At 37.4% G+C, this 25,052-nt stretch overlaps 1 protein-coding gene across 16 annotated transcripts in view; it reads right to left on the bottom strand.

Annotated features, from left to right (window-relative positions):
- Positions 1–25,052, bottom strand: part of LARS2 (leucyl-tRNA synthetase 2, mitochondrial) — a 344,490-nt gene that overhangs the window by 249,811 nt on the left and 69,627 nt on the right. For all 16 annotated transcript variants that reach the window (XR_009155147.1, XM_058183693.1, XM_058183694.1 and 13 more), the window contains 3 exons: positions 4,725–4,785; positions 3,429–3,518; positions 2,255–2,398 (listed from right to left, as the gene is read on the bottom strand). Coding sequence is in view for 15 of the 16 variants with exons in the window: in XM_058183693.1 (XP_058039676.1) it covers positions 2,255–2,398; positions 3,429–3,518; positions 4,725–4,785 (295 nt within the window). In the remaining variant the exon portion in view is untranslated. The remainder of the gene's footprint in view (positions 1–2,254; positions 2,399–3,428; positions 3,519–4,724; positions 4,786–25,052) is intronic.

Genomic DNA, 25,052 nt, shown 5'->3' with positions numbered 1-25,052 from the left:
TTTTTTACCTTTTAAAAGCATTTTTTACAAACTATTGCCCAAATAGGTTGTAAAAAAATGCTTTTAAAAGATAAAAAAAGCTCTGAGGATCACAGCTGTGGCACGTGATCGTTGGAGCCTGTTTTTTACGGGGTGGGGGTGGGGATGGGGGTGGGAAGCCTGCTAGGGGAAAAAGGAGGGGGAAGGAGTCCGTTTTTGCTTCCACAAAAAACGGACAAAAAACAGGGAGTGGGGGGTTCATTTTTGAGACAGAGAGAAAGAGAGAGAGACAGAGAGACAGAGAGAAGGAAGGAAGGAAAAAGGAGAGGAAGGAAGGACTACAAACCTGGCACTAGACACAGCTTCAGAGGATAACCCAGGGCTGGAAGGGACCTGGAGGTCATCTAATCCAACCCTGCTCCAGCAGGACATTGTTAGTGAGTTTCTGTCTTTTAAGCCACCAGTCACATGGTTACATAGTCACGCCCACCCAGTCACATGGCCCCACCATCAAGCCACGCTCGCCAAGCCACGCCCACAGAACCAGTAGGAAAGAAATTTAGATTTCACCACTGGTTGCACTATAGATGTGCAATTGTAGGAAAGCTGCAGGAATTGTGATCCAAAAGAATCCAAATGGCACTCTATCAATCTAAAACACCTCAGGAAATTCAATAGCAACATATCAATTAATAATAATAGAAATAGGTTGCTAATTGAGATATAATTTATCAGCTTTCTTAACTGCAGATCGCGCGCTTTTAAGAGATAGACATGCAGTCTGATATTTGTGTCTAGATGAGTATTTTACTTTACTAAGCCTATTAAATTAAATACCAGCAGAATTCCAGTAAAAAATAGAATCCAGGCTTCTGTTATAAAGAAATTTATTAAAAAAACAAATAATAGTATATTCAAAGATTAAATTCAGCATATATTAAGAACCTATGCAGAAATATTCATATAATGTAAAGAAAACAAAGAAAATAACCTTATCATGAAATTTAAAGCAGCCACTAAAAACTAATTGAAAAATCTTTTTGAATGTAAAAAGTGAGGAGGAAGAAATAAATATACCTTCTTTTACTCTTTTCTACACTACAAGCTAAAGTTTAAAGAAATCTATCATTTATAAGCCATAATTCTAGTGCTAAGGAAGCAATCTTGCATGGTTGGAAAGTGGCAGTCAACAGTACCAGTTCGTAAGAGACAGTGAAACATGGGAATTATAGGGCTGGGTGTTTCAAGCAAAGTGATGACCTTGACTGAAAACTAATCTGAGATATTGCAAAGAGAAATTATTATTATCTGGAATATTTCAAAAAAAAATTCAAAATTTTTTGTTTTCAAATATTTCAAAAAAAATTATATAGTGAAACTGTCCTCTATTGAATAACAAAACATGTGACTCATTAAAAAAAGCATTAAAAATAATTCTTCCAACTTATGGAAAACTACTAATAAATTATAGGTATTGCAAAGATTATAAATACAACATGATTTTTTTTTACAAGAAGCCACCTGATGAGCAATTTCTTTCTGATCATTTGTAATATGACCTTCCATCTGATTCACCAGATGGAAGCTCTGAATCCCAGCTCAAATGAAATACAGAACTGATAGAAGAGGGAGGGGGAAGATAGGTTTGTACATATAAGGTAGCTTCAGAATTCATATTATGGCAACAAATGTATTTAATTGGCAGTTAAGGTCTCAAAATGGAAAAAACTTTTCATGAGGTAAAATGTTGAATAATATTTTTAAAGGAAGGAAAATGTCAAACATAGAATCTGCATTTAGCTAAAGTCTCGTGGAATTTTGACTGTATAAATTGTACACTAAATTATATTCTCTTAGTGTAGCTAAATCAGGATTTAAGACATTCATTAAGATATTCAATTCATCTTTATCACACCTTATCTATCACACACAGATATGGGCTTTGTTTGTGACTGAATATAAAAAAGCCTGTCATAAATGGACAGTTTTTATTAGATTAGGATGACCTGTCATTTAATACATTTGTTGTCAACATTCTTTAGAGACGCAAGGTGCCCTAAGAACATTACATTAATGTAACTCTATCCATTACATTAATGTAACTCTATTTTATAAGCAGCTATAAAGGCACCACACAGGAGAGGACAAAAATATACAATAATTCTACATAGATGTACTGATACTAATTTCTATTAATACAAAGATCTTCAGGTTTGCTTGTTATTTAGAATTTTTGAGGACTAACTCCCCTCTCCAAAACCATTTATACTCATACCTTTGCATACGCAGTTGTCTTAATGAACCACTGTTTAAGGTATTTTTTTTCCACCTTTGCTCCTGAACGCCATGAACAGCCATTTTCATCAACTTGTTCATTAGCAAGGACAGTCTGATCCACTGGGTCCCAATTCACCATTGCCTAAGTGATACCCAAAATCAGAGAGAAGAAATACTAGCATGAGCAAACCCGTAACTTGGGCAATTTTTCAAGATTGGCACAAATATTGATACTTCATGAATCCTTAAGCATATACCAATTTTCCAAAGCCTTTTTCCCCCCAGAATCAGTTATCCCTTATACACAAGCTACCTTTTACTCTCCTATGCTAAAATCACATTTTGTTTATTCTATAATCATTTCCAAGCCAACACAAGGAGTTGATGTTTAGTCAAATGTTCTACCGAGATTGGAACCAAAATGTCCGAAAGTTCATTTAAAAATCTGCAAAATATAATGCTTAGTCATGTGAATCCACTTGTGATTATACCATGGTTACATCTAAGACATTTTTTTATTTTTCTGAATTGGGCCACTATACCTTATCCAATAAACAATAGTTAAAACAAACACTGTTAGAGTGCAATATGTGAATCTAGCTTACATTTTTGGAAACCCTCCTCCCACTGTAGTATTTTCTTTCTGAAGCGAGACATACATCCTTAAAGGTAAAGGTTCCCCTCGCACATACGTGCTAGTCGTTGCCGACTCTAGGGGGCGGTGCTCATCTCCGTTTCAAAGCCGAAGAGCCAGCGCTGTCCGAAGATGTCTCCGTGGTCATGTGGCCAGCATGACTTAACGCCAAAGGCGCACGGAACGTTGTTACCTTCCCACCAAAGGTGGTCCCTATTTTTTCTACTTGCATTTTTACATGCTTTCAAAACTGTTAGGTTGGCAGAAGCTGGGACAAGTAACAGGAGCTCACCCCGTTACACAGCAGCACTAGGGATTCGAACCGCTGAGCTGTCAACCTTTCGATCGACAAGCTCAACGTCCTAGCCCCTGAGTCCCGTGTCCCTCATGCATCCTTAGATGGGTAGAAAAACCTTCTTTACTCTGATGTTTGATTAAAACTCAGTTTTAATATTTTGTACCTGTCTCATAAGCAATAGTTACTCAAGTTTGGAAAGGTAATCTACAATATCATTTTCAAAACAATATTAAAACTTACTTCATTCTGATAGACTAAACCAGCTTCGTAAAGTTTAATAAAAAGATATTGTGTCCACTTATAGTACTTAGGAGAGCAAGTGATTATTTCCTGTAAACATAAAAAAATTCTATCAAATCAACATAGCATGTTAGTGCCCAGAAGATAATCATCTGATGCAGAACTCAAATGCACTTGGTGAAAGGAGTCTAGCACTTTCTCCATTAAAACAAATGAGAATTTTTTTAGACTAACCAATTTTGTTGTATACATGATGTACATGACAATAACAGCTATACTATAAACTAGAAGTCTCAATAGTCAAATTCAATAGAGAATTAAGCTCATTCATTTTGCAGAATAATGTATGGACAAAGGAACATTGTTTAGCAACCCACGGATATTTATTACATTTTTATGCCACTCTAGAGAAGAATAGTGACTCTAGAGAAGAATAGAATAGGGATTATATTACTAAAATCCACACACAGAACTTTGGCAGGCAAGCAAAGAGGCATCTTGTCAAGATTCTGCAAAAGTTTTAATTAAAACTGCAAAAATGTTTTGTAATCAAAGCATTCCATGCCTCCCACCCACCCACCCAAGTGTCCTTATCTTGAAATAACTCTTGCTAGAAGTACTTTGATCCTGTCCTGGCTTATTCCAACTTCCGTTTCATAGTCAAAATGGGATGTTTTAAGGTCAAACTACTTTCTAAAGTAGGTGATTCCTTTTCCAAAATATTTTGAGGTTCTGAGTATTTTGCCCCAAAATATTTGGTATATCTCAAGTTTTGATGCCAATAGTGAGGATCAAAGCATTATTTTGGCTATAAATAAAAGTAAACAGCTTTCTAAATCAAAGCAAAGAATAGTAATAGGATTGAGTACAAAAGTAATTCCCTAGTAATTTTATTACCTTCTTTTCTTTCATATAGATCTTATCCCTCAGGAGAGGATTATGATAGTTAATCTTATGATCTTATTTAATATTTATGTGCTTATGAAATATTTTCTTCAGCCTACCATACTGTATCTAAACCTAAGTGAAGCAATTTTTTCATGTTTCTTGTCTTCTCTATCTCCTTCTCTTTTTTCTATGTTCTTTTTTCCTTATCAAATTCAATTCTGTCAGCTCCTGGGGTGGATAGTCACACAGTAAAATTAATATATAAGAAATCATAGAGAAAGAAGTAGCTTCACGTGGTTTTAAAAATATGAATCTGCATGTTACATTCTAAAGGCAAGTTACATTCTAAAATCAATTTAATTTTAAATATAAAATATTCATTTAAATATTTATTTTGAAAAACCTTACCCGATCCCAGCTGAAAGACAAGCCTAATACATCAAGCTGCTCTCGCATATGTTGAATATTACTGTAAAGCAAAACAACATCTCTGTGAAAATTTATCAGTTCTCCAATATAAACCATGATAGTTAGAACAGGAAGTTACTCCAATCTGCACAATAGTTTTACCTATTATTTATTCTGCTACAATATTTTTGCAAGCTTGTTACTTTGCTAGACAACTCTGTGACCTTCTCCACTCAATTTAAGAGACAACAGCCACATACACAAAATCAGACAAATACATGCATAATCACAATTTTTTGAGCCAAACCAATTTATACACAAACTCTAGTAAAATATATATTTACTGCATATATTATTAACTTTGGGGTTTTCTTTGTAGAAAGAGAAATAAATTAATGGAGGAAGAATTAAGTGCTGCATTAACTTCATTGACGTATGAGCTTTCATGAGCTATGACTCCCTTCCTCAGTTTCATGAATTAGCTAAACTGATCACAGAATCATAGGGTTAGAATGGACCTTGGGTATCTTCTAGTACAGCCCCTTGCCCAAGGCAGGAGTTCTCATCTCAGACAAACAACTGTCCAATATTATCTTAATATATAATATATAACAACAGAGTTGGAAGGGACCTTGAAGGCCTTCTAGTCCAACCCCCTGCCCAGGCAGGAAGCCCTACACCATCTCAGTCAGATGGTTATCCAACATTTTCTTAAAGATTTCCAGTGTTGGAGCATTCACAACTTCTGCAGGCAAGTCGTTCCACTTATTAATTATTCTAACTGTCAGGAAATTTCTCCTTAGTTCTAAGTTGCTTCTTTCTTTGATCAGTTTCCACCCATTGCTTCTTATTCTACCCTCAGGTGCTTTGGAGAACTGCCCGACTCCCTCTTCTTTGTGGCAACCCCTGAGATATTGGAACACAGCTATCATGTCTCCCCTAGTCCTTCTTTTTATTAAGCTAGACATACCCAGTTCCTGCAACCATTCTTCATATGTTTTAGCCTCCAGTCCCCTAATCATCTTTGTTGCTCTTCTCTGCACTCTTTCTAGAGTCTCAACATCTTTTTTACATCTTGATTATCTCCAGTGATGAAGCACCAATTCTTGGGGGCAAGCTGTTCCACTGCTTAAGGGTTCCTCATTAGTTCCAGATTAGATCTCCCTTTGATGATCTTTCAGCCATTGCTTCCTACCCTCAGATGCTATGGAGAATAAATTGACATTCTCTTGCCTGTGGGAACCCTTCAGATATTGGAGTACTATTATCGTGTCTCTAGTCCTCATTTGGTAGAGTTTCTGCATTAGCAGTCTTACAGAATGCCTTTACTCTACTTTTTTTGCAGCCCTTGAGCTCTTGTGTTGGAAGAGAGCAATAGTCCTCTTTGAAAAATGACAGTAGTTGTATCCGTTGACTGCTGCCAGCCTCACTTCCTCTGCCTGCTCAGATGGCAATTCTTCCAGTTGGATTTGAGTGCTCCAGCCAATTGACATCACATCTGAGACACACTACTCATACTTAAATAGGCCACCAGAATACTTAGATCACTTTCACAGGCATTACTGTTGATATACTGACTATCCTGTATATGGATCTTGTATCTGAAATCTGTTTTTTCCTGTTTAAGTGAAGGGCCTTACTTTTCTTGTCTCTGAACATTTTGTTGAATAGGACCCAATGTTCAAGTCTATCAATAGTTTTCTGAATTTTGAGTCCATCTTCCAAAGTATCAGAAATCCCCCTCCCCCAGCTTTGTGACATCACCAGATTTGGTTCTATCACAGAACAGAATAGAATAGAATTCTTTACTGGGCAAGTGTGATTGGACACACAAGGTATTTGTCTTTGGTGCATATGCTCTCAGTGTACATAAAAGAGAAAATACATTCATCAAGAATCATAAGATACAACACTTAGTGATAGTCATAGGTTACTAAATAAGCAATCAAATCATACTAGGAAACAAATAAAGCAATATAAATTGTAGAGATACAAACAACAAAGTTATAGTCATAAGTGGGAGGAGATAGGTAATAGGAAGGATGAGAAGAATTGTTGTGACCCAGGCCCAAGTAGGTAGTAGGAAACTCAGTCAGTGTAAAAACAAACTTTATTAGAACAGCTGTGAATTAATTCATTCTCAGCATAGTCCAACTAAATTAAAGTAAATTCCTCCCAACACAATTCCTCAGGCCTATCACCAACCTTGGTCCAATTAGGCAAACTGCCAAAGGCCTTTCTTGGCAAAAGTTCAAAAGACATAGATACAAAATAAATGCAACAAGACAAAGCTATCAATGTTGTTTTCCAGCAAAGAGCCCAAACACCGTTGCTGGTCTTTTAAGCCTTATGGGAGGGGCCAATCATCTCTTGGCCCTAATCCCAAGTCGTCCTCTTTGCTTGAGCTGCTTTTGCCTTCTGGCAGCTCTTCTCATGTGTGCATTAGGAACAGGCTCCTCCTGTTCCTCTGCCTCACTACTGAGCACCTCTGGAGGCTCTGGAGTCAGCACCTCACTCCCTGATGGCCCTGGCCCCACCTCTGTCTCTGACGCAGAGCCCTCATCTGGGCCTTCCCCAGCCTCCAGGACTGGCCCATGTTCTTCCTCAGCCTCACTGCTGTCTGACTCCGTTGCCAGCTCCGCAGGCTGCTGGAGGACCACAACAAGAATAATAGTAATAATTTGACAGTGTTGTGGGAATTAGTTGTTTAGCAGAGTGATGGCATTCAGGAAAAAAATGTCCTTGTGTCTAGTTATTCTGGTGTGCAGTGCTCTATAGTGTCGTTTTGAGGATAGAAGTTGAAACAATTTATGTCCAGGATGTGAGGGGTCTGTAGATATTTTCATATCCCTCTACAGGTCCTCAGTAGAAGGTAGGTTGTTAGCAATTGTTTTTTCTGCAGTTTTAATTATCCTTTGTCTGTTGTCAGCCCTGGAGGCCATCTTTTTATTTGGATCTTCAGGGCTGCCACACTTGGCAAACGTTGCCAAAGCCAAAAATGTACTCCAAGACCCCTAAAGAAATGACTGAGTTGAGAAAATACATCAATGCCAATTTAGCCAGAGGTTTCATTCAACCCACCAAATCCAAAGTGGCAGCCCACATTCTATTCAGAGAAAAAAGAAGGGGGGATGAGGCTGTGCATGGATTTTAATATTGTTGCATTCAAAGTCCATCTTGTCCTTTTCTTTTGACCTTTCCATATTATTGTCATTGGGTTGTGGTCCACCCAGATGTTTGATCCAGTATTTACTTCTTGTATGTTATCTATAAGGTCTGTTTACATCCATATCGTATCTATCCTTGACCACGACAATTGTCTATTTGAATAGAAAGTATATTGTTTTCTTTCAAGTGTTTTTGTCTCCAAATATCTTGCATACTCAATTCTTCTATCATTGTAAAAAAGGATTTTGGTAATGTTTTTCTAGGCTTTTTTTCATCTTTGTTGTTTTGTAGTCCAAGTCTACATCAATTACAGCATTGAAATTGCCCATTACACATATATATTCATAGTGCAGTTCTAAGATTTTTCTATGTAGTCTATCATAAAATTCTTCTTGTTTTGCGTTTGGTGCATATAGCATTATCAAAAGTATTTGTTTAAAGTTCATTTTTCTTTCTAGCATCAGGTTCCTGCCTTCTTCATCCTCAAAAAGTAATTTAGGTCCTATTTTTTTTTAAATATACAAAGCTATTCCTCTTTGTTGTATCAATGAAGCAAATAAGACTCCTAATTTTGGATATTTTAATGATTTTATATGTTGCTTTCTAATATTATTAATATATAATAATAATATTATATAATATAATAATAATAATAATATATAAAATATTAGTATATATTATATATTATATATAATTATATATAAAATATATATTATCTAATAATATATAATAATATTAATTAATAATATTATTAATATATAATATTATATTAATATAATATTAATAATATTCTAATACCTTGATGAACGTATCTTTTCTTTTAGTACACTGAGAGCATATGCACCAAGACAAATTCCTTGTGTGTCCAATCACACTTGGCCAATAAAAAATTCTATTCTATTCTATTCTCACACTTGGCCAATAAAAATTCTATAAACATGTAATCTCCATCTTCAAATTACTTAATTTATTTAAGGTTCTATTTCTTTTTGTGGCTGCATTCAATCCATTTACATTTATTGATATTGTTTTTATTTCTATTTCCATATCTTATTTATTATTAGTTTTTAATTTCATTGCCCTTGTCTCTCTTTGTTCCATTGGATGCTTTGCTCTTGCTCCTTCTCTTAATGCTATTTCTTCCTATTCCTTTGCGCTTTCTTCTTTTTCTTTCACTTCATCTTCAAAAAATTGTTTTGTCTCTCCTGCTGCTCCCCAATCTTCTTCTAGTGGTCAACAGAATTTTTCATAAAATAGCTTTGCTTTTTCAATCGAGTCTAATCTGTGTATTTGTTCTTGAACCATCTGAAACTCATGCCTTTTGATATTGGAAATTTTGTTAAGAAATGATATTCTCTCCTCAGATCTCTGATTCTTCTAGGTATGTGTCTCAGTACCACAATTATTTTATCTTTATATTTCAATGCTGTATGTCTTGCTGTCTGTAATATCTCCATTTTCAATGCTTTCTTTATAAATCTTACATCAACTTCTCTTGGTAATTTATTTCTCATTGCATATCTTGCATATACTCTGAAAACTTCATTAATCTCATTTAGTATCTTTTCCTTAGGTTGTTCCAACACTTCTGTTAGTATCTCACCAATCACCTTGGGTAGATTTTCTCCTTTTTCTTCCTCTATATTTTGAAATCTTAAATAATAATCAGAGCAGTCCATCTCCAATGAAATAATTGTTTTTTTCTTGAAATTTGTCAACTGATATAAGTTTTTCTTCTAATTCCTCGACTTTTTCTGTCATTTCAGCTTTTTCTTCTACTTTTTGAATTCTCTTTACATTTTTCCTGACCATTTCTTTCAAGTCCTGTTTCAGATCATCATGAAGCAAGTGCATCAATTTTTTTAATTTCATCGTCTCCAAGATTTTCTGTGCTTCTGTCGATGAAGGGCTTGCTGTTGAATGTAGATGTGCTGTAAATTTCTTCATTCTTTATAATAAATTTTATAATCCACTTACGGTTTATTTATAAACCAAATATCTAATCATCCCTGATGGTTTGATTAGCAAAAATCAAAAATAATAAACATAAATATTAAAAAAGGAACAAAAAATCTCAAACAACCACCTCCCCCCGAGAAATCAAAAATCCAAAAAGCCAAAAAGAAAAAAGATAACTAACACAAAAAATAAGAAAATAAAAGAAAAAAAATCTTTCTTCTGACTCTTCTTGTCTTAATCCAAATTCTTGCCAGTCTAGCTTTTTTTAATCCAATGGCAAGAGAACATATTAAACAAAAATTCCAAAGAAAAGGAAAAAACAAAACAGAGTAAAATACTTTTTACTTAACCACCAGCAAAGCTCAAAACAAAATATTCAAAATATTCACAAATAGGTAAATAAAAAGCTACATACAAAAATAAAAGATAAAAATAATAAAAAACCAAAAATAAAATTCAAAGTCTAATCTCTCTTGCACATCTGTTTTCTTATCATTCAATCAAAATGTCAAGGTCAGCCTTAGTTAAAATTTCTTCAAAATCAATGTCCTTTTTCATTCTGCCACTAGGTGGGAGTGCAGGCTTTCTTATTCAATAAAGCACAGTACTTTCAGTATTCTTTACAGTCTTTAGTTAAGGATGTTCAAAGTTTCCTTTTGTTAATTACCGCCATTCCATCAGATTTAAAGTAAAATGGGATTCAATCTTCATCAATTAGCTAATCCAAATTCTTATTTTTTTAAGTTCCCCAACTTCTCTTTTTTCAATCAGAAAAAAATAAAATAAAAAATAAAGCTTTTACTTTGCTCTCCTCACCGCCAAATTACCGGATGTGAGAGTGAATACACACCCACTGTCACTCCTCACTCTCAGCTGGTCGTTTCCACCCTATTATTTTACAGGTGGGTTTGAAGGGAAACTCTTTTTCTCAATAAATCACATCTTTCTTCCTCTTCCATTGCGGCTGCCCCAGCTTCCTAGTGACTTCTATGGTCGTTTTCACCGCTGCCCAGTTTGAGGAGCTTCTTCTGATCCAGCCAGGGAGTTTGCAATCTCCTTCTGCTGGTCAATCAGTGCTCCTCTTGTTTGTCACCCCTACAGGACAACTTAGGTCACTTAGGACCCCCGGACAGCGGAGATATCAACGGGTCTTCAAGACACCTCAAATAACCCGTTGTACCACCACGACGCTGGCCCAATCTGTTTTTTATTTTATTTATTTATTTTGTCACACAGTATATATAAGCATAAGCATGAAATAATTATACAATACATAAGCAAATATATGAGTATGAGTATGTAATAACTATATTAATTGGATATAGCAAAAGTGCTATATTTTACCCACCTGTAAAATAATAGGGTGGAAACGACCAGCTGAGAGTGAGGACAGGAACGGTAGGCACGTTTGTACTCTTATGCACGCCCCTTACAGACCTCTTAGGAATGAGGTGAGGTCAATGGTAGATAGATTTTGGTTGAAGCTTTGGGGATTTTGGGAAGAGACCACAGAGTCAGGTAGTGTATTCCAAGCATTAACAACTCTGTTACTGAAGTCATATTTTCTGCAATCAAGATTGGAGCGGTTAACATTAAGCTTAAATCTATTGTGTGTTCGTGTATTGTTGCAATTGAAGCTGAAGTAGTTTTCGACAGGAAGGACGATGATTTCGATGATTCTATGAGTTTTTATTTTTTTTATTTTTTTATTTCTATGAGTTATTTATTCTTTCTGAGTTGGTGAAGAAAGAATATTCTTTGTTGTGCTTTTTTGATGATGTTTTTGATGTTAGGGGTCCATTTTAAGTGTTGAGATATGATAGAACCTAGAAACCTGAAGGTCTCTACTGTTGATACTGTGTTGTCTAGTATTATTTAGATCTTTATGCATGAAATATACGGCTGCCGAACTTCTTCAACTGCGAGGTTCCCCCGCCTCGCAGGAATGGCCATCTGGGTTATCGAGGGCCGGCCTTAACGAGGGGTCTTGGGACCCGAAGAGGTGGCATGCGAGGAAGAAGAATTTATGGGGTTTTGTACATAGGTTTTTTAATAAGGGTTTTTTAAAGGGGGGGAGGGAAGTGACGGGAGGGGGGGAGATCCCGTCGGGGAGGGTTGGTTCAGTCCCAGTCCCAGTTCACGGAGTTTTTTCATCAGGTCCAAGGGAGGGGGGTGAGGGGTACGTTCCAGAATTGGAAGTTGGCTCCATCTGTACGGTAAGTGGGAGGGGCAGATATGGCAGAAGCAAGGGGCCGTATCGTTCGTTGGGAGCACGTGTTCGCTGTTTAAAAGTGATCGCGTGCTCCGGCCCCCCAGTCTTTCCCCGTTCCCCGGAAGGTCAGGATCCTCAGAGCCCGGGCCTCCGGTTGATGTTGTGCAACGCCCGGTCCGTGGTTAACAAGGCCCCCCTGATTTGCGATCTTATCCAGGGGGAATCCACAGACTTTATGGGCATTACGGAGACCTGGTTGGGTGCAGAAGGGGGGGTGCCCCTAGTTGAACTGTGCCCGCCAGGTTTCCGAGCATTCCATCAACCGAGGGCCCAGGGTAGGGGTGGAGGGGTGGCGGTTGTAATGAAAGAGGGTCTGGAGCCGAGAGAGACCACTGTTCCTCAGATAGCCGGCTGTGAATCCCTTCTTGTGAAGTGGGGCCATAAGAATCAGATGGGTTTGTTGATCGCGTACCTGGCTCCTTGCTACGTGACTACAGCCCTGCCTGAGCTACTGGAGGTGCTTGCTGGGGTGGCTGTTGAGATCCCCAGACTTTTGGTCATGGGTGATTTCAACCTGCCATCGGCTGGCTTGTCATCAACAGTGGTTCAGGAGTTCCAGGCTTCCATGACGGCCTTGGACCTGATTCAAGTAACGGATGGCCCTACTCACACGGGGGGATCCGCGCTGATTTATATCTCTGGACAGTGGTTCAATGATCTGGTAGTAAGAGATTTAGTGACAATACCGGTGTCATGGTCAGATCATTTTCTCCTCCGCCTAGACTTTCAGACCGCTACTCACCACTGCAGGGAGACGGAACCAATGCGTTGGTTCCGTCCCAGGCGCCTGATGGACCCTGAGAGGTTCCAGATGGAGCTTGGGCCGTTCCCTGAGGATCTTACCCACGGCACGACCGAAGAACTAGTCGCGGCCTGGGAACAGGCCGCGGCTGGGGCTTTGGACCGTGTCGTGCCTTTGTGGCCTCTGACCCGGCGCAGATCTCGATTAGCTCCTTGGTTCTCTGAGGAGCTGAGAAAGATGAAACGCCGGAGAAGACGCCTAGAGAGTACCTGGAGGTCCAGCCGCTCCGAAGCTGATCGGACACTAGTTAGGTCTTTTTCAAAGACCTACCTAGTGGCACTGAGGGTGGCGAGGCGTTCTTACGCCTCCTCCCTCATTGCGTCGGCAGATAACCGCCCGGCCGCCCTGTTTCGGGTGACCCGTTCCCTTCTTCATCAGGGGGGACGGGATGACCCCTTACAGGGACGTGCCGAGGAGTTTAGCGGTTATCTATACGATAAAATCGCTCAGCTTCGGGATAGCTTGGACCAAGATTGCGATGATCCAGATGAGATGACTGAGGCTCGTCTTGTTGATGTGGTTTGGGATGAGTTTGATTCTGTGGCTCCCGAGGACATGGACAGGTTGCTGGGGAGGCTGCATGCCACTACATGTTTACTGGACCCGTGCCCTTCCTGGCTGGTGCTGGCCACTCAGGATGTGACACGAGGCTGGCTCCGGGGTATTATAAATGCTTCTTTGATGGAGGGGGTCTTTCCCGCAGCCTTGAAAGAGGCGGTGGTGAGACCCCTCCTCAAGAAGCCTTCCCTGGACCCAGCTATTTTGGGTAATTATCGTCCAGTCTCCAACCTTCGCTTTGTGGCGAAGGTTGTAGAGAGTGTGGTGGCACGGCAGTTCCCTCAGTACCTGGAGGAAGCTGTCTATCTAGACCCGTTCCAGTCCGGCTTCCGGCCCGGGTATAGCACGGAGACAGCTTTGGTCGCGTTGGTGGATGACCTCTGGAGGGCCAGGGATAGGGGTTGTTCCTCTGCCCTGGTCCTGTTGGATCTCTCATCGGCTTTTGATACCATCGACCATGGTATCCTGCTGCGCCGGTTGGAGGGGTTGGGAGTGGGAGGCACCGTTTATCGGTGGTTCTCCTCCTACCTCTCCGACCGGTCGCAGACGGTGTTGACAGGGGGGCAGAGATCGGCCGCAAGGCGCCTCACTTGTGGGGTGCCGCAGGGGTCGATTCTCTCGCCTCTCCTGTTCAACATCTACATGAAGCCGTTGGGCGAGGTCATCAGTGGCTTTGGGGTGAGTTATCATCTGTACGCTGATGATACCCAGCTGTACTTTTCCACCCCAGGCCACCCCAGCGAAGCTGTCGAAGTGCTGTCCCGTTGTTTGGAGGCCGTACGGGTCTGGATGGGGAGAAACAGACTCAGACTCAATCCATCCAAGACGGAGTGGCTGTGGATGCCGGCATCCCGGTACAGTCAGCTGCAACCGCGGCTGACTGTTGGGGGCGAGTCACTGGCCCCAACGGAAAGGGTGCGCAACTTGGGCGTTCTCCTGGATGAACAGCTGTCGTTTGGAGATCACTTGACGGCCGTCTCCAGGAGAGCTTTTTACCAGGTCCGCCTGGTCCGCCAGTTGCGCCCCTTTCTTGACCGGGATGCCTTATGCACGGTCACTCACGCTCTCGTCACTTCTCGACTGGATTATTGCAATGCTCTCTACATGGGGCTACCCCTGAAGTGTACCGGAGACTGCAGTTAGTCAGAATGCAGCTGCGCGGGTGATTGAGGAGCACGCGTTGCTCCCAGGTAACACCACTCCTGCGCAGTCTGCAATGGCTACCTGTGGTCTTCCGGTGCGCTTCAAGGTTTTGGTTACCACCTTCAAAGCGCCCATGGCTTAGGGCCCGGTACTTACGGGACCGCCTGCTGTTCCACATGCCTCCCACCGACCCGTGCGCTCTCACAGAGGGTCTTCTCAGGTGCCGTCCGCCAAGCAGTGTCGGCTGGCGGCCCCAGGAAGGTCCTTCTCTGTGGGAGCACCTACTCTCTGGAACGAACTTCCCCCCGGTTTACGCCAATTGCCTGACCTTCGGACCTTCCGCCGGGAACTGAAAACTTATTTATTTATACAAGCGGGACTGGCCTGATTTTTAAATTTTAAATTTAAATTTTAAACTTTTAATGGTAATTTTATTGGGTATTTTTATGGTCAATCGACGGTTTTAATTTGGCCTTTTATTGAATAAGTTTTTTAATTGTTATTTTAATATGTATATTGTTTTAAATGAAGGCTGTATACCGCCCTGAGTCCTTCGGGAGAAGGGCGGTATAGAAGTTTGATAAATAAAATAAATAAAATAAATAAATAAATAATAAATAAATTATAAGAAGTGGTAGTATAGGAGGGTTTCTCCTAAAATCTACCACCACTTCTACTGTTCTGAGTGTGTTTAGTTCAAGATTGTTCTGGTTGCACCACAAGGATAGTTGTTCAACCTCCCGTCTGTATGCAGATTCATCATTGTCTCGAATGAGAGCAATCACTGTTGTATTATCTGCAAACTTCAGTTCAAACTTTGTTAATCCCTTTAACAAAGGGATCCATTCAGATGCAATTATTGGTGTGTAGAGAGAAGAGAAATGGAGAGAGCACACAGCCCTAGGGGGTTCCTGTGCTAATTGTACAGGTATCTGATGTGATTTTACCTAGCTTCACCTGCTGCTTACTGTCTGTTAACATATCCAAATACATTTTACTTAGTTACAATTTCTGCCAAAATTTTTCCATATTTTAATCATATCTTAATATATCTATGCTTGTTTATATAAACCACATCTTCTTTTGCCCTCAAGTTCTAATTTCTCCATTTTTACTGATATATATTCTCTTTTATTATTTTTAGATAATTCAGTTTTTATCTTGATATGTTCAAACATGTTCGAGGTTGTCTTTCTTTCATTTCATCCTTTTTGTTTTACAGCAATCTTTCTTCTCTTTCTCTTTCCTCTCCCTCCCTTCTTTTATCCTTCCTACTTTCTTCCCTCCTTTCCTACTCCTTCTCTACTTCCCCTTCTTTCTCCCCCTCCTCCTTTCTTCCTCCTTATTTAATCTTCTCTCCTACTACTCTTTTTCCCTTCCCTTTCTTCCTCCTCTCTTTCCTTTCTTCTTTTTCTCTCTCTCCTTCTCCCTTTCTTCCATCTGTCTACTTATCTCTCTCTATTGCTGTATTCATTTTCAATTCAGTTTTTTTCACTATGGTGTCCAGACAATCCTGGTTTTTCCTCCATTTATTGAGTGTATTTCTCAGAATTCCCCTCATATATTTTTAATTATTAACAATGTATTTCAACTTATTCCATTTTTACCTTACAATCTTTTAGTTAGTTCAACCTTCCACCTCTTATTTTCTTTAAATTCTTATTCCCAGTTACATAATTATTTTTCTCTTTCATTAGCATACATCATTTACTAACATTTCAATTTTATATCTCACTTTCAATTATTTTCACCTATAAACCATTCTATCTTTCACATTTCATCTGCTGGTCTATTTTTCTTAAACAGTATACTTCTTCCTTTTTTACTTCTTGCATATATTTCATTTCATCCTTACTTATATCATTTGCTAACTTTTCAGTTTTATATCTTAATTTCAATTAATTTCTTTGTTCTTTTCAATATTTAAAACATATTTCTTTATCATCCACTATTGTTCTCTTCAATTCTTACATCCTCAGACAACAAAGCATATAACCTATTTTATCTTTCACATTTCAACTACGTCTCCATTTTATATTAAACAGTACATTTCTTCTTTTTTGTTACTTCATTTCATCCTTGCTTACTTCCCTTTTACAATAATCTATATATTTCTTCTAATTTACTTCTTACATACAGTTTCTACTACTAATATCCTTCCTTTAAATCAACCTATTAATATTTTAATTTCCTTTCTACTATCCATTCTTCTTCCCTTTTTAACTATTTTCTTTCGGTCTCTCCAAAATTCCATTTCTTAATGTTCCCTCCCTTTCTCCCATTCTCTTATCTTCTTTTTCTTTTTCTTGTATTTTCCTTTCTGCTTCCTTTCTCTAATTTTTACTCTTTTAATTTTCCCCCTCAATCTTCTCCCATTTCCTTCTCTTCTTTTTTGAGAGATATTTCCCCCTATCCATTTTTATTCTGTCACTGTCAATCCCAGTGTAATCATCTATGCTTTTATCTTCAATTATTTCCTTTTCAACATTGTATTCTTGCTCCTCTTGCTTCTCACTCATATTTTCTTTTTCCTTTTTTTTACATTCTAACCAGTCCTCTGCTTCCTTATTTCCCTTAAATGCTTCTCGCACCTTTTGAAACCTCTCCCTTAGTTCCTCATACTCATGCTCCCAACTCTCCATGTTATCAATTTAAAGAGAAAGGATTTTTGAATTTATTATTTTAGCTATGTATAATTCAAATTCAAGTCCATATAATGTCTCTTTTTTCTTTCTTAATAATATCCAGTTCAAATGTTCATCTAAACCAGGGATAGTCAATCTTTTTATACCTACCACCCACTTTTGTATCTCTGTTAGTAGTAAAATTTTCTAACCGCCCACCGGTTCCACAGTAATGGTGATTTATAAAGTAGGGAAGTAACTTTACTTTATAAAATTTATAAAGCAGAGTTAGAGCAAGTTAAAGCATATAATAATAATTACATACTAAATACTTTATGTCGGACTTTCGCTAAGTTTGGCAGAATAAATCTTTATAAAAACAACTTATTGTAGTTAAATCTATCTTTTTGTTTTCTGAGGTTCACCAACTCAAATCCCCCTGCAACTCACACTAACCGGAGCACAACCAAGCCTCCCCCACCCAAAAAGAACACACCCCGAGCCAATCAGAGCACAGCCAAACCCCCAACCAATTAGAACACACCTCCACCCAATCAGAACACAGCCAGGCTCCCAACCAATCAGTTCAAACCCCACTAGCAGTTAAAAGGAAGAAACAGCTGCAATCACACATTACTCCTAGAAGCACGAAGCTGTAAACCCTTAGCCTGAAGGTGACGAATGAGACTTTGTTGAAGGGGTTTCTGGTGGCTCAGCAGACTAAGTCTGTCTGCTATTAACACAGCTGCTTGCAATTACTGCAAGTTCAAGTCCCACCAGGCCCAAGGTTGACTCAGCCTTCCATCCTTTATAAGGTAGGTAAAATGAGGACCCAGATTGTTGGGGGCAATAAAAGTTGACTTTGTATATAATATACAAATGGTTGAAGACTATTGCTTAACACAGTGTAAGCCACCTTGAGTATTCGGAGAAGGGCGGGATATAAATTCAAATTTAAAAAAAAAAACGTCGCCAAGACACTTCCAATTTTACGCGGGAGAAAACCAAAGACCTACATCTATCTTTTTATTTATACTTTGCATACATAGAAGCATGAAGTCTGATGAAATTACATTTAATTAATTAAATTATTAATGAGATCCCTGAGGCTGATGCTGCGAAACTAAATACTGGATATCTGGCTCAATTTTTGTAAGGAACAAATGAAGCTCCCCTCTTTCAGAAACATTCAGGAGATTTCTTTCTTTGGTCATAATATGATTAACAGCACTAAAGCCTGATTCCAAAAGATATGAGGTAGGGAAAGGTATCAATTAACTGAATATCATTTTCCACATATTTGGATATAAGACAGGAATTTTTTTTATTTTGCCATAGGTTTTCATATCCACCACTATCGAATTTATGTTTACTTTCTTCATCATATCTAATTTATAACTGTTCTTCTTGGCAAGTTGTATAAGCGTCTTCAATATTTGCGGTAAAAAGATTTTTCATCCAGTCATACACCTTCAATTTCAAAATATCTTCAAATCGTTTTTCCACGTCCTGTTTAAGTTCGTTGAAATGGCTACTGAATCTGTCAATATCCTCTGGAGTTACATCATCTTTTATAGATGATAATTCAGGAAACTGATGAAATTCTCTCTTCAATGGATTATAACGAAGTAATTCAAGTTTGTCAATAAATAATGACACAATACTTTGGCAACCTATAAGAGTTTTATTAGCTCCTTGAAGCTGCAAATTGACATCATTAAATCACTTGAAAATATCTGCCAAATAAAAGGCATCATTCTTTACTGTTTTTAACTGTTGACACCGATTGGTCTCATTATTACTTTCAAAAAATTGTATGGCACTATCGTATAATGCTACAAAACAAGCCAAAGATGTATCCTTTGACAGTCACCGAACTTCTGTGTCCAAAAGTAATGTAATAAAATCTTCATTATTGTCCTGGCAAAGTTGTCAAAACATTCTATCATTTTTTGCATTGGATTTGATCTTGTTTACAGCTCAAATTATTATAGTTAATGATGAATGGAGACTTGTACTTAGATGTTTTCCTACAAGATGTTGTTTGTGCACCACACAATGAATACATAAAACATTTGGCACTTCTTCCTTCAAATAAGGAACAAATCCACGATAGTGACCTACCATTTATGGTGTCCATCAGTAGCGCATGCAACAATATTATCCAAAGGAATATTATTTTTTGTAAAGTATGATTTCACCTTATTAAATATAGATAATCCTCTTGTATCTGTAATGAGATTTATTGCGAACAGCATTTCTTCTTGTAATGTATTGTTTTCATCAAACTAACGTTGATATGCCATCAATAAAGCATTATTATCTGCAATGGTAGACTAGTCCAACTGCATGGAAAATGAAGAGTTTTGGAGAATACTTATAAGTTTTTTTCAACATTAACTGCCATTTCTTCAATTCGTCACTTTACTGTGCTATCGCTTAGGGGCAATATTTTTAAAATTTCAGATATATCCTGATGCATTAATGTTGAGATAAATTCTTTTATATAGGGTATTATTATAGTTTCTCCAATATTATAGTTTTTACCACTTTTTGTAAATAATTGTGAAATTTGAAAAGCGACAATTAATCCATCTTCGTTCGCTGCATGTTGTTTCTTAAATGATGCAACGATTGTTGAACGATTTTTATTTTTATATATATATTTCCTGAAAATATTCAATGGGCTTGTCCTTATTATTTTGATGCTTTGTAGAAAGATGTTCTCGCAATTGACTTGGCTTCATTGCCTCATTGGATAATGTTTTATGACACAATAAACACATCGGATGTTGTTTATTTATAACAGATTCTATGAAACCCATCCTCAGATACTCTGGCAAATAGCCATAAGCGTATTTCTTTTTTGAGACATGGGCTCACAATATTTCACAATATTTTGTTTGAAGCTGTAGGCACGTGCTCACTCTCACAAATCTAATTGCGTACTAACCAGTGTGACCCCAAACAAAAGAGCCTCTGCCGTGTACTGTCGTCTGCACATGCCTCTTGTGCATCATGGATTAGGTTGGGGGGGCACCGACTAACAGCTCTGCTTGTCTGTTACAGCTGGGTGGTATGGGGGGAGATGCGCGAGCTATTCTGGGACGAGGCTCTTTTGTTTGCGGTCGCACTATAGCGCCATTTAGTTTCACCATTTAATGTGAACTAAACTTATGCGCGGGCGATACAAATAGTATATTTTCTTTTTTTTTTAATTAATTTTTTTATTGCTTTTTTCTAACATTACAAACAAAAAAGAAAATACATTTATTCCACCCTTGTGCTATACATGAAGATTTGGGTCTTCGGATATATCCTCATGATTGCCAAAATCCACGTTCTCGAGGTACAGGTACCGAGGCGTCCAATTTTCCAAGCGCATAGTCCACGAATGGTTTTGTTGTGTCTTGCCCACCCTCAGAGCAGCCGGGGCCTTCTTATCTGCTCCCGAACACGGAGGAATGTATGCCTCCCGGCCCCAGTCCTGGCTCCATGCCCAGACAAACTGCAGAAGAAGGAGCACCTCCTGGCCCCAGCCCTGACTCCATGCCCAGGCAAACGGAGCAGCTAGACCCCTCCCCCTCCTCCACAGCATGTGAGCCTGAGGAGGGTTTATTACCAACAGCTGATTGGAGTGACCCTCGCATCAGAAGATTGGATAGGCGGAGGCAACAGAAGGAAGGGAGGGGCAGGCCTTAATGAGTGCTGAGTCATGGAGCCACACCCCATGGCCTATATAAAGGATCTGCTTTCTGGCAGTCTCTGAGTCAGGCAAAGTCGAACTTATCTTGCTGAAGTCACTTACTGGTCTCCTGCCTGCTCTGAGGACTTTGCTAGGACTTTGGGCAGAGCTGCAGAGGCAAGCCTGATTCGGATTTCCCTGACCCAGCCGTCAGCGGAGGAGTGGGACATGACAGGTTTCCAAATCTTCCAGAAAATATCTTCTTTATACACACCACTTCTAATTTTAATATCACATGTCATTTTATCATTTAAAGCTAATTTCCACATTTCAGAATTCCACTCTTCTATTCCAAAAATCACATCTAATTTCCAATATCTAGCTATTATAATTCTACCTATTATAATCATAATTCTAATCAATTCTTTTTCATATTTTGTTAATTCTATTTCCTTAATTACCAACAATAATATAGTTTCCACTCTCAATATTATTACTTTCCCCATCATTTCAAATATCATTTTCTCCAATTGTTGCCAAAACTTTTTAACCTTATCACATTTATACCACATATGTTCATAAGTCCCCAATTCCATATCACATCTCCAACATTTTTTACTAATTTTTTTATCCATTTGTGACAATTTTACTGGAGTCAAATACCATTTCCAAACAACTTTGTAATTATGCTCTTTAATCCTTATAGATAAAGTCCTCATAATTCTACTATTCCAATTCACATTCCAATCTGACTCTGGTATTTCAATATTAAGATCTTTCTCCCAATTTATCCTCATCACTCTTTGTAGTTTTTCATCAGAGTTTATAATCTTATAAACCCTACTAACGAGTCCCTTTAGCCCAATTTCATCTTTCATAATCCGAGATACTAGATATTCAAATTCAGTTTGACATCTATTTGTCGAATAGTTTTCCCTTAATTTTTTTGTCCATTTTTCTATCTGTATTTTTTCAAACCAGCTTAACCCTAATTTTTCAATAATTTCTTTGTTCCTCCTTTCATTTTCTAAAACTTTTAACCAATCTATAATAGTTTCTATATTTTCATCTTTAATCACTTCATTACGTCTTGTATTATTTTTAATTGGCCAATTTCCAATTGTCTTCCCCAAAAAGATTATATCCGGAATTAAAATTTTAACAAATTTATTCCACATTTTACTTAATCCCTTTTTTTTTGTTTTGTTTTTTTGTTTACATTTATACCCCGCCCTTCTCCGAAGACTCAGGGCGGCTTACAGTGTATAAGGCAATAGTCTCATTCTATTTGTATATTTTTACAAAGTCAACTTATTGCCCCCCCCAACAATCTGGGTCCTCATTTTACCTACCTTATAAAGGATGGAAGGCTGAGTCAACCTTGGGCCGGGCTCGAACCTGCAGTAATTGCAGGCTTTGTGTTCTTAATAACAGGCTTTACCAGCCTGCGCTATTCACCGGCCCTTTAACCAATAACTTCTGATTACACATTTTGAGTTTGCTTTATCTAAAAACCACCTTGATCCAAATTTCTCTATATCCCTTAACTCTAAATCTCTCCAATGATTATCTTCACCTTTAAGTATTTTTACCACTATCCGGATATCATATGCACAATAATAATTAAATAATTTGGGGATTCCTAATCCACCTTCCTTTTGATTTTGATACCACATTTTCTTCACTAATCTAGGTCTTTTCCCACCATTGCAAAATTTGTCCAATTTTTTCTGATATCCTTCAATATCTTTCTCTGTCAAATTTAACAGTAGCATCTCGAATAAAAAATTAAACTTGGGCAGCAACATCATCTTACACATTGCAATTCTATCAAACCAAGACAACTTTAACATTTTATATTTATCTATCTTCTTCTCAATTTCATTCATCACCACATCATAATTAAGTTTTTTCAGTTCTTTAACCTTGAGTGAAAGCATTATACCCAAGTATTTCAATGTATTTTTAATCTTTATCCCAAATTGCTCTTGCATATTCTCGCGCTCATTTCCATTAGTATCCATTAATAATTCTGATTTTGACCAATTAACTTTCAGACCTGTCATTTCCTCAAATTCTTTCAAATGCTTATATATCTTTTTCAGATCTTTCTCTAATTTTTCAAAATAATTAAAGTATCATCCGCATACAAATTTATCTTATATCCCTTATATCCTTCTAATTCATCTTTTTCTATCATTTTTGTCAAGATTTCCATAGCCAATAAAAATAATGTTGGGGACAAGGGACATCCTTGTCTCGTACCCGCTTCTAATTTTATCTCTTCAGTTAATATTCTATTCACCTTTACTCTTGCACTACTTTTTTAATACAATTTTGAAATAACATGTATAAACTTGTTACCAAAGCCTAAAGCCTCCACAATTACTTTAATAGCTTCCCATTGTACAGAATCAAAAGCTTTAAAAATATCTAATGATACTATACCAATTTTATCACCATTATGTTCAGCTACATCTATAATATTTAATACTCTTCTAACAATATCACTCATATATCTGCCCTTCACAAAACCTACTTGGTTGTAACTTATATATCTATCTATAAATCTACTTAATCTATTGCTTATAATAGCAGTAAATATCTTTGCATCCTGATTAATTAAAGAAATGGGCCGGTAGGACTCAATCCTTTCTAAATCCTTATCTGGTTTAGGAATTAGGGATATCACCGTTCTGTTCCATGACGAAGGTACTTCTCCACCATGTAATGTTCCATTAAATAATTTCTGCAATCTTGGTATTATTAATTCTTTAAATTCTTTATAAAACTCAACAGGTAATCCATCCTCACCTGGAGCTTTCCCTAATTTTATTTTTTGTATAATTCCATTAATCTCATCTTGTGTTATATCTTCTTCCATCAATTCTTTATATGTTTGATCAATTTTCACCACATATTTTTCTAAATAACTTTGCAATTTTCCCTGATTGACTGGTTTCTTTGAATATAGATTCTGAAAAAAGTTTCTAACCACTTCACATTTCTCTAATTTTTTGTAACATCTTATACCTTTATCATCTATCAAAGCTCCAATTTCTCTCTTCTCTCTTTTATTTTTCGCCATCTTTGCCAATAACTTAGAGTTTCTGTTACTAAATTCAAAAATTCCTATTTAAATATCTCAAATTTCTTTTACCAACTCTGTATCCTCTTCTATCATTTTATTTCTTAACATATTAAGCTCCTCAAGATTTTTTTTCTTTAGTAAGCAAAATTGATTTTCCAATTCTTTTAATCTGATTTTATCTCTTTCCATTTTAATTTTATAATTTTTATATTTCCTACTTGATAATTTAATGCTCTCCCCTCTAAACACCGCTTTCATCGCATCCCAAACAATTTCAAATTTAACCTCCCTATTATCATTTAGTCTCCAACTTTCCTCCAATTTTTTAAGTATCCATTTTTTATCCTTTTCATTTTTATACAGTTTCTCCTCATATCTCCAATAACTTCTTTTTTTCTCAAAATTAAAATCTAAATCCACCATAACTTCTGCATGATCAGAATCTTTAAAAATTCCCACATCTACCTTATCCACATTGTTCAGCAAATCTTTAGAGAGAAAAATATAATCAATTCTGGAATATGTATTATATATCTTAGAGAAAAAAGTGTATACTCTTTCAGTTCCTTTAACCTCTCTCCACACATCCACTACACCGTTTCGGAGCATCCACTTATTTAAAATCCCCATTTTATTTGCTCCTCCACAACGAGTGGGGTTAGTACTATCTATTTTATCTCTGATTAAGTTAAAATCCCCAGCCACAATTACTTTCCCTACACTTTCATTCTCCAAAATTTTTGTTATTTTTTCAAGAAATTCTCTTTGTTTCTCATTCGGTAAATATAAATTAACAAGTGTCACTTTTTCCTCATTAAGATTTCCCACAATTATTACATATCTTCCATCCTCATCCAAAATTACCTGATGTTTTTCAAAATACACCCTATCTGATATCAATGTTGCAACTCCTCTGGCTTTTGAAGTTCCAAATGCTTTTTCATATATTTGCATACCTTTTATATACATTCTGTTTGAGTCTTCAGATTTCTGATGGGTTTCTTGTAAAAATAAAATATCTGATAA

The sequence above is a fragment of the Ahaetulla prasina genome, chromosome 4, assembly GCF_028640845.1.
Source record: "Ahaetulla prasina isolate Xishuangbanna chromosome 4, ASM2864084v1, whole genome shotgun sequence".
Lineage (NCBI taxonomy): Eukaryota > Metazoa > Chordata > Lepidosauria > Squamata > Colubridae > Ahaetulla > Ahaetulla prasina.
Note: the sequence above shows the minus strand (reverse complement) of the source record. Positions and strands in the feature narration are given on the sequence as shown.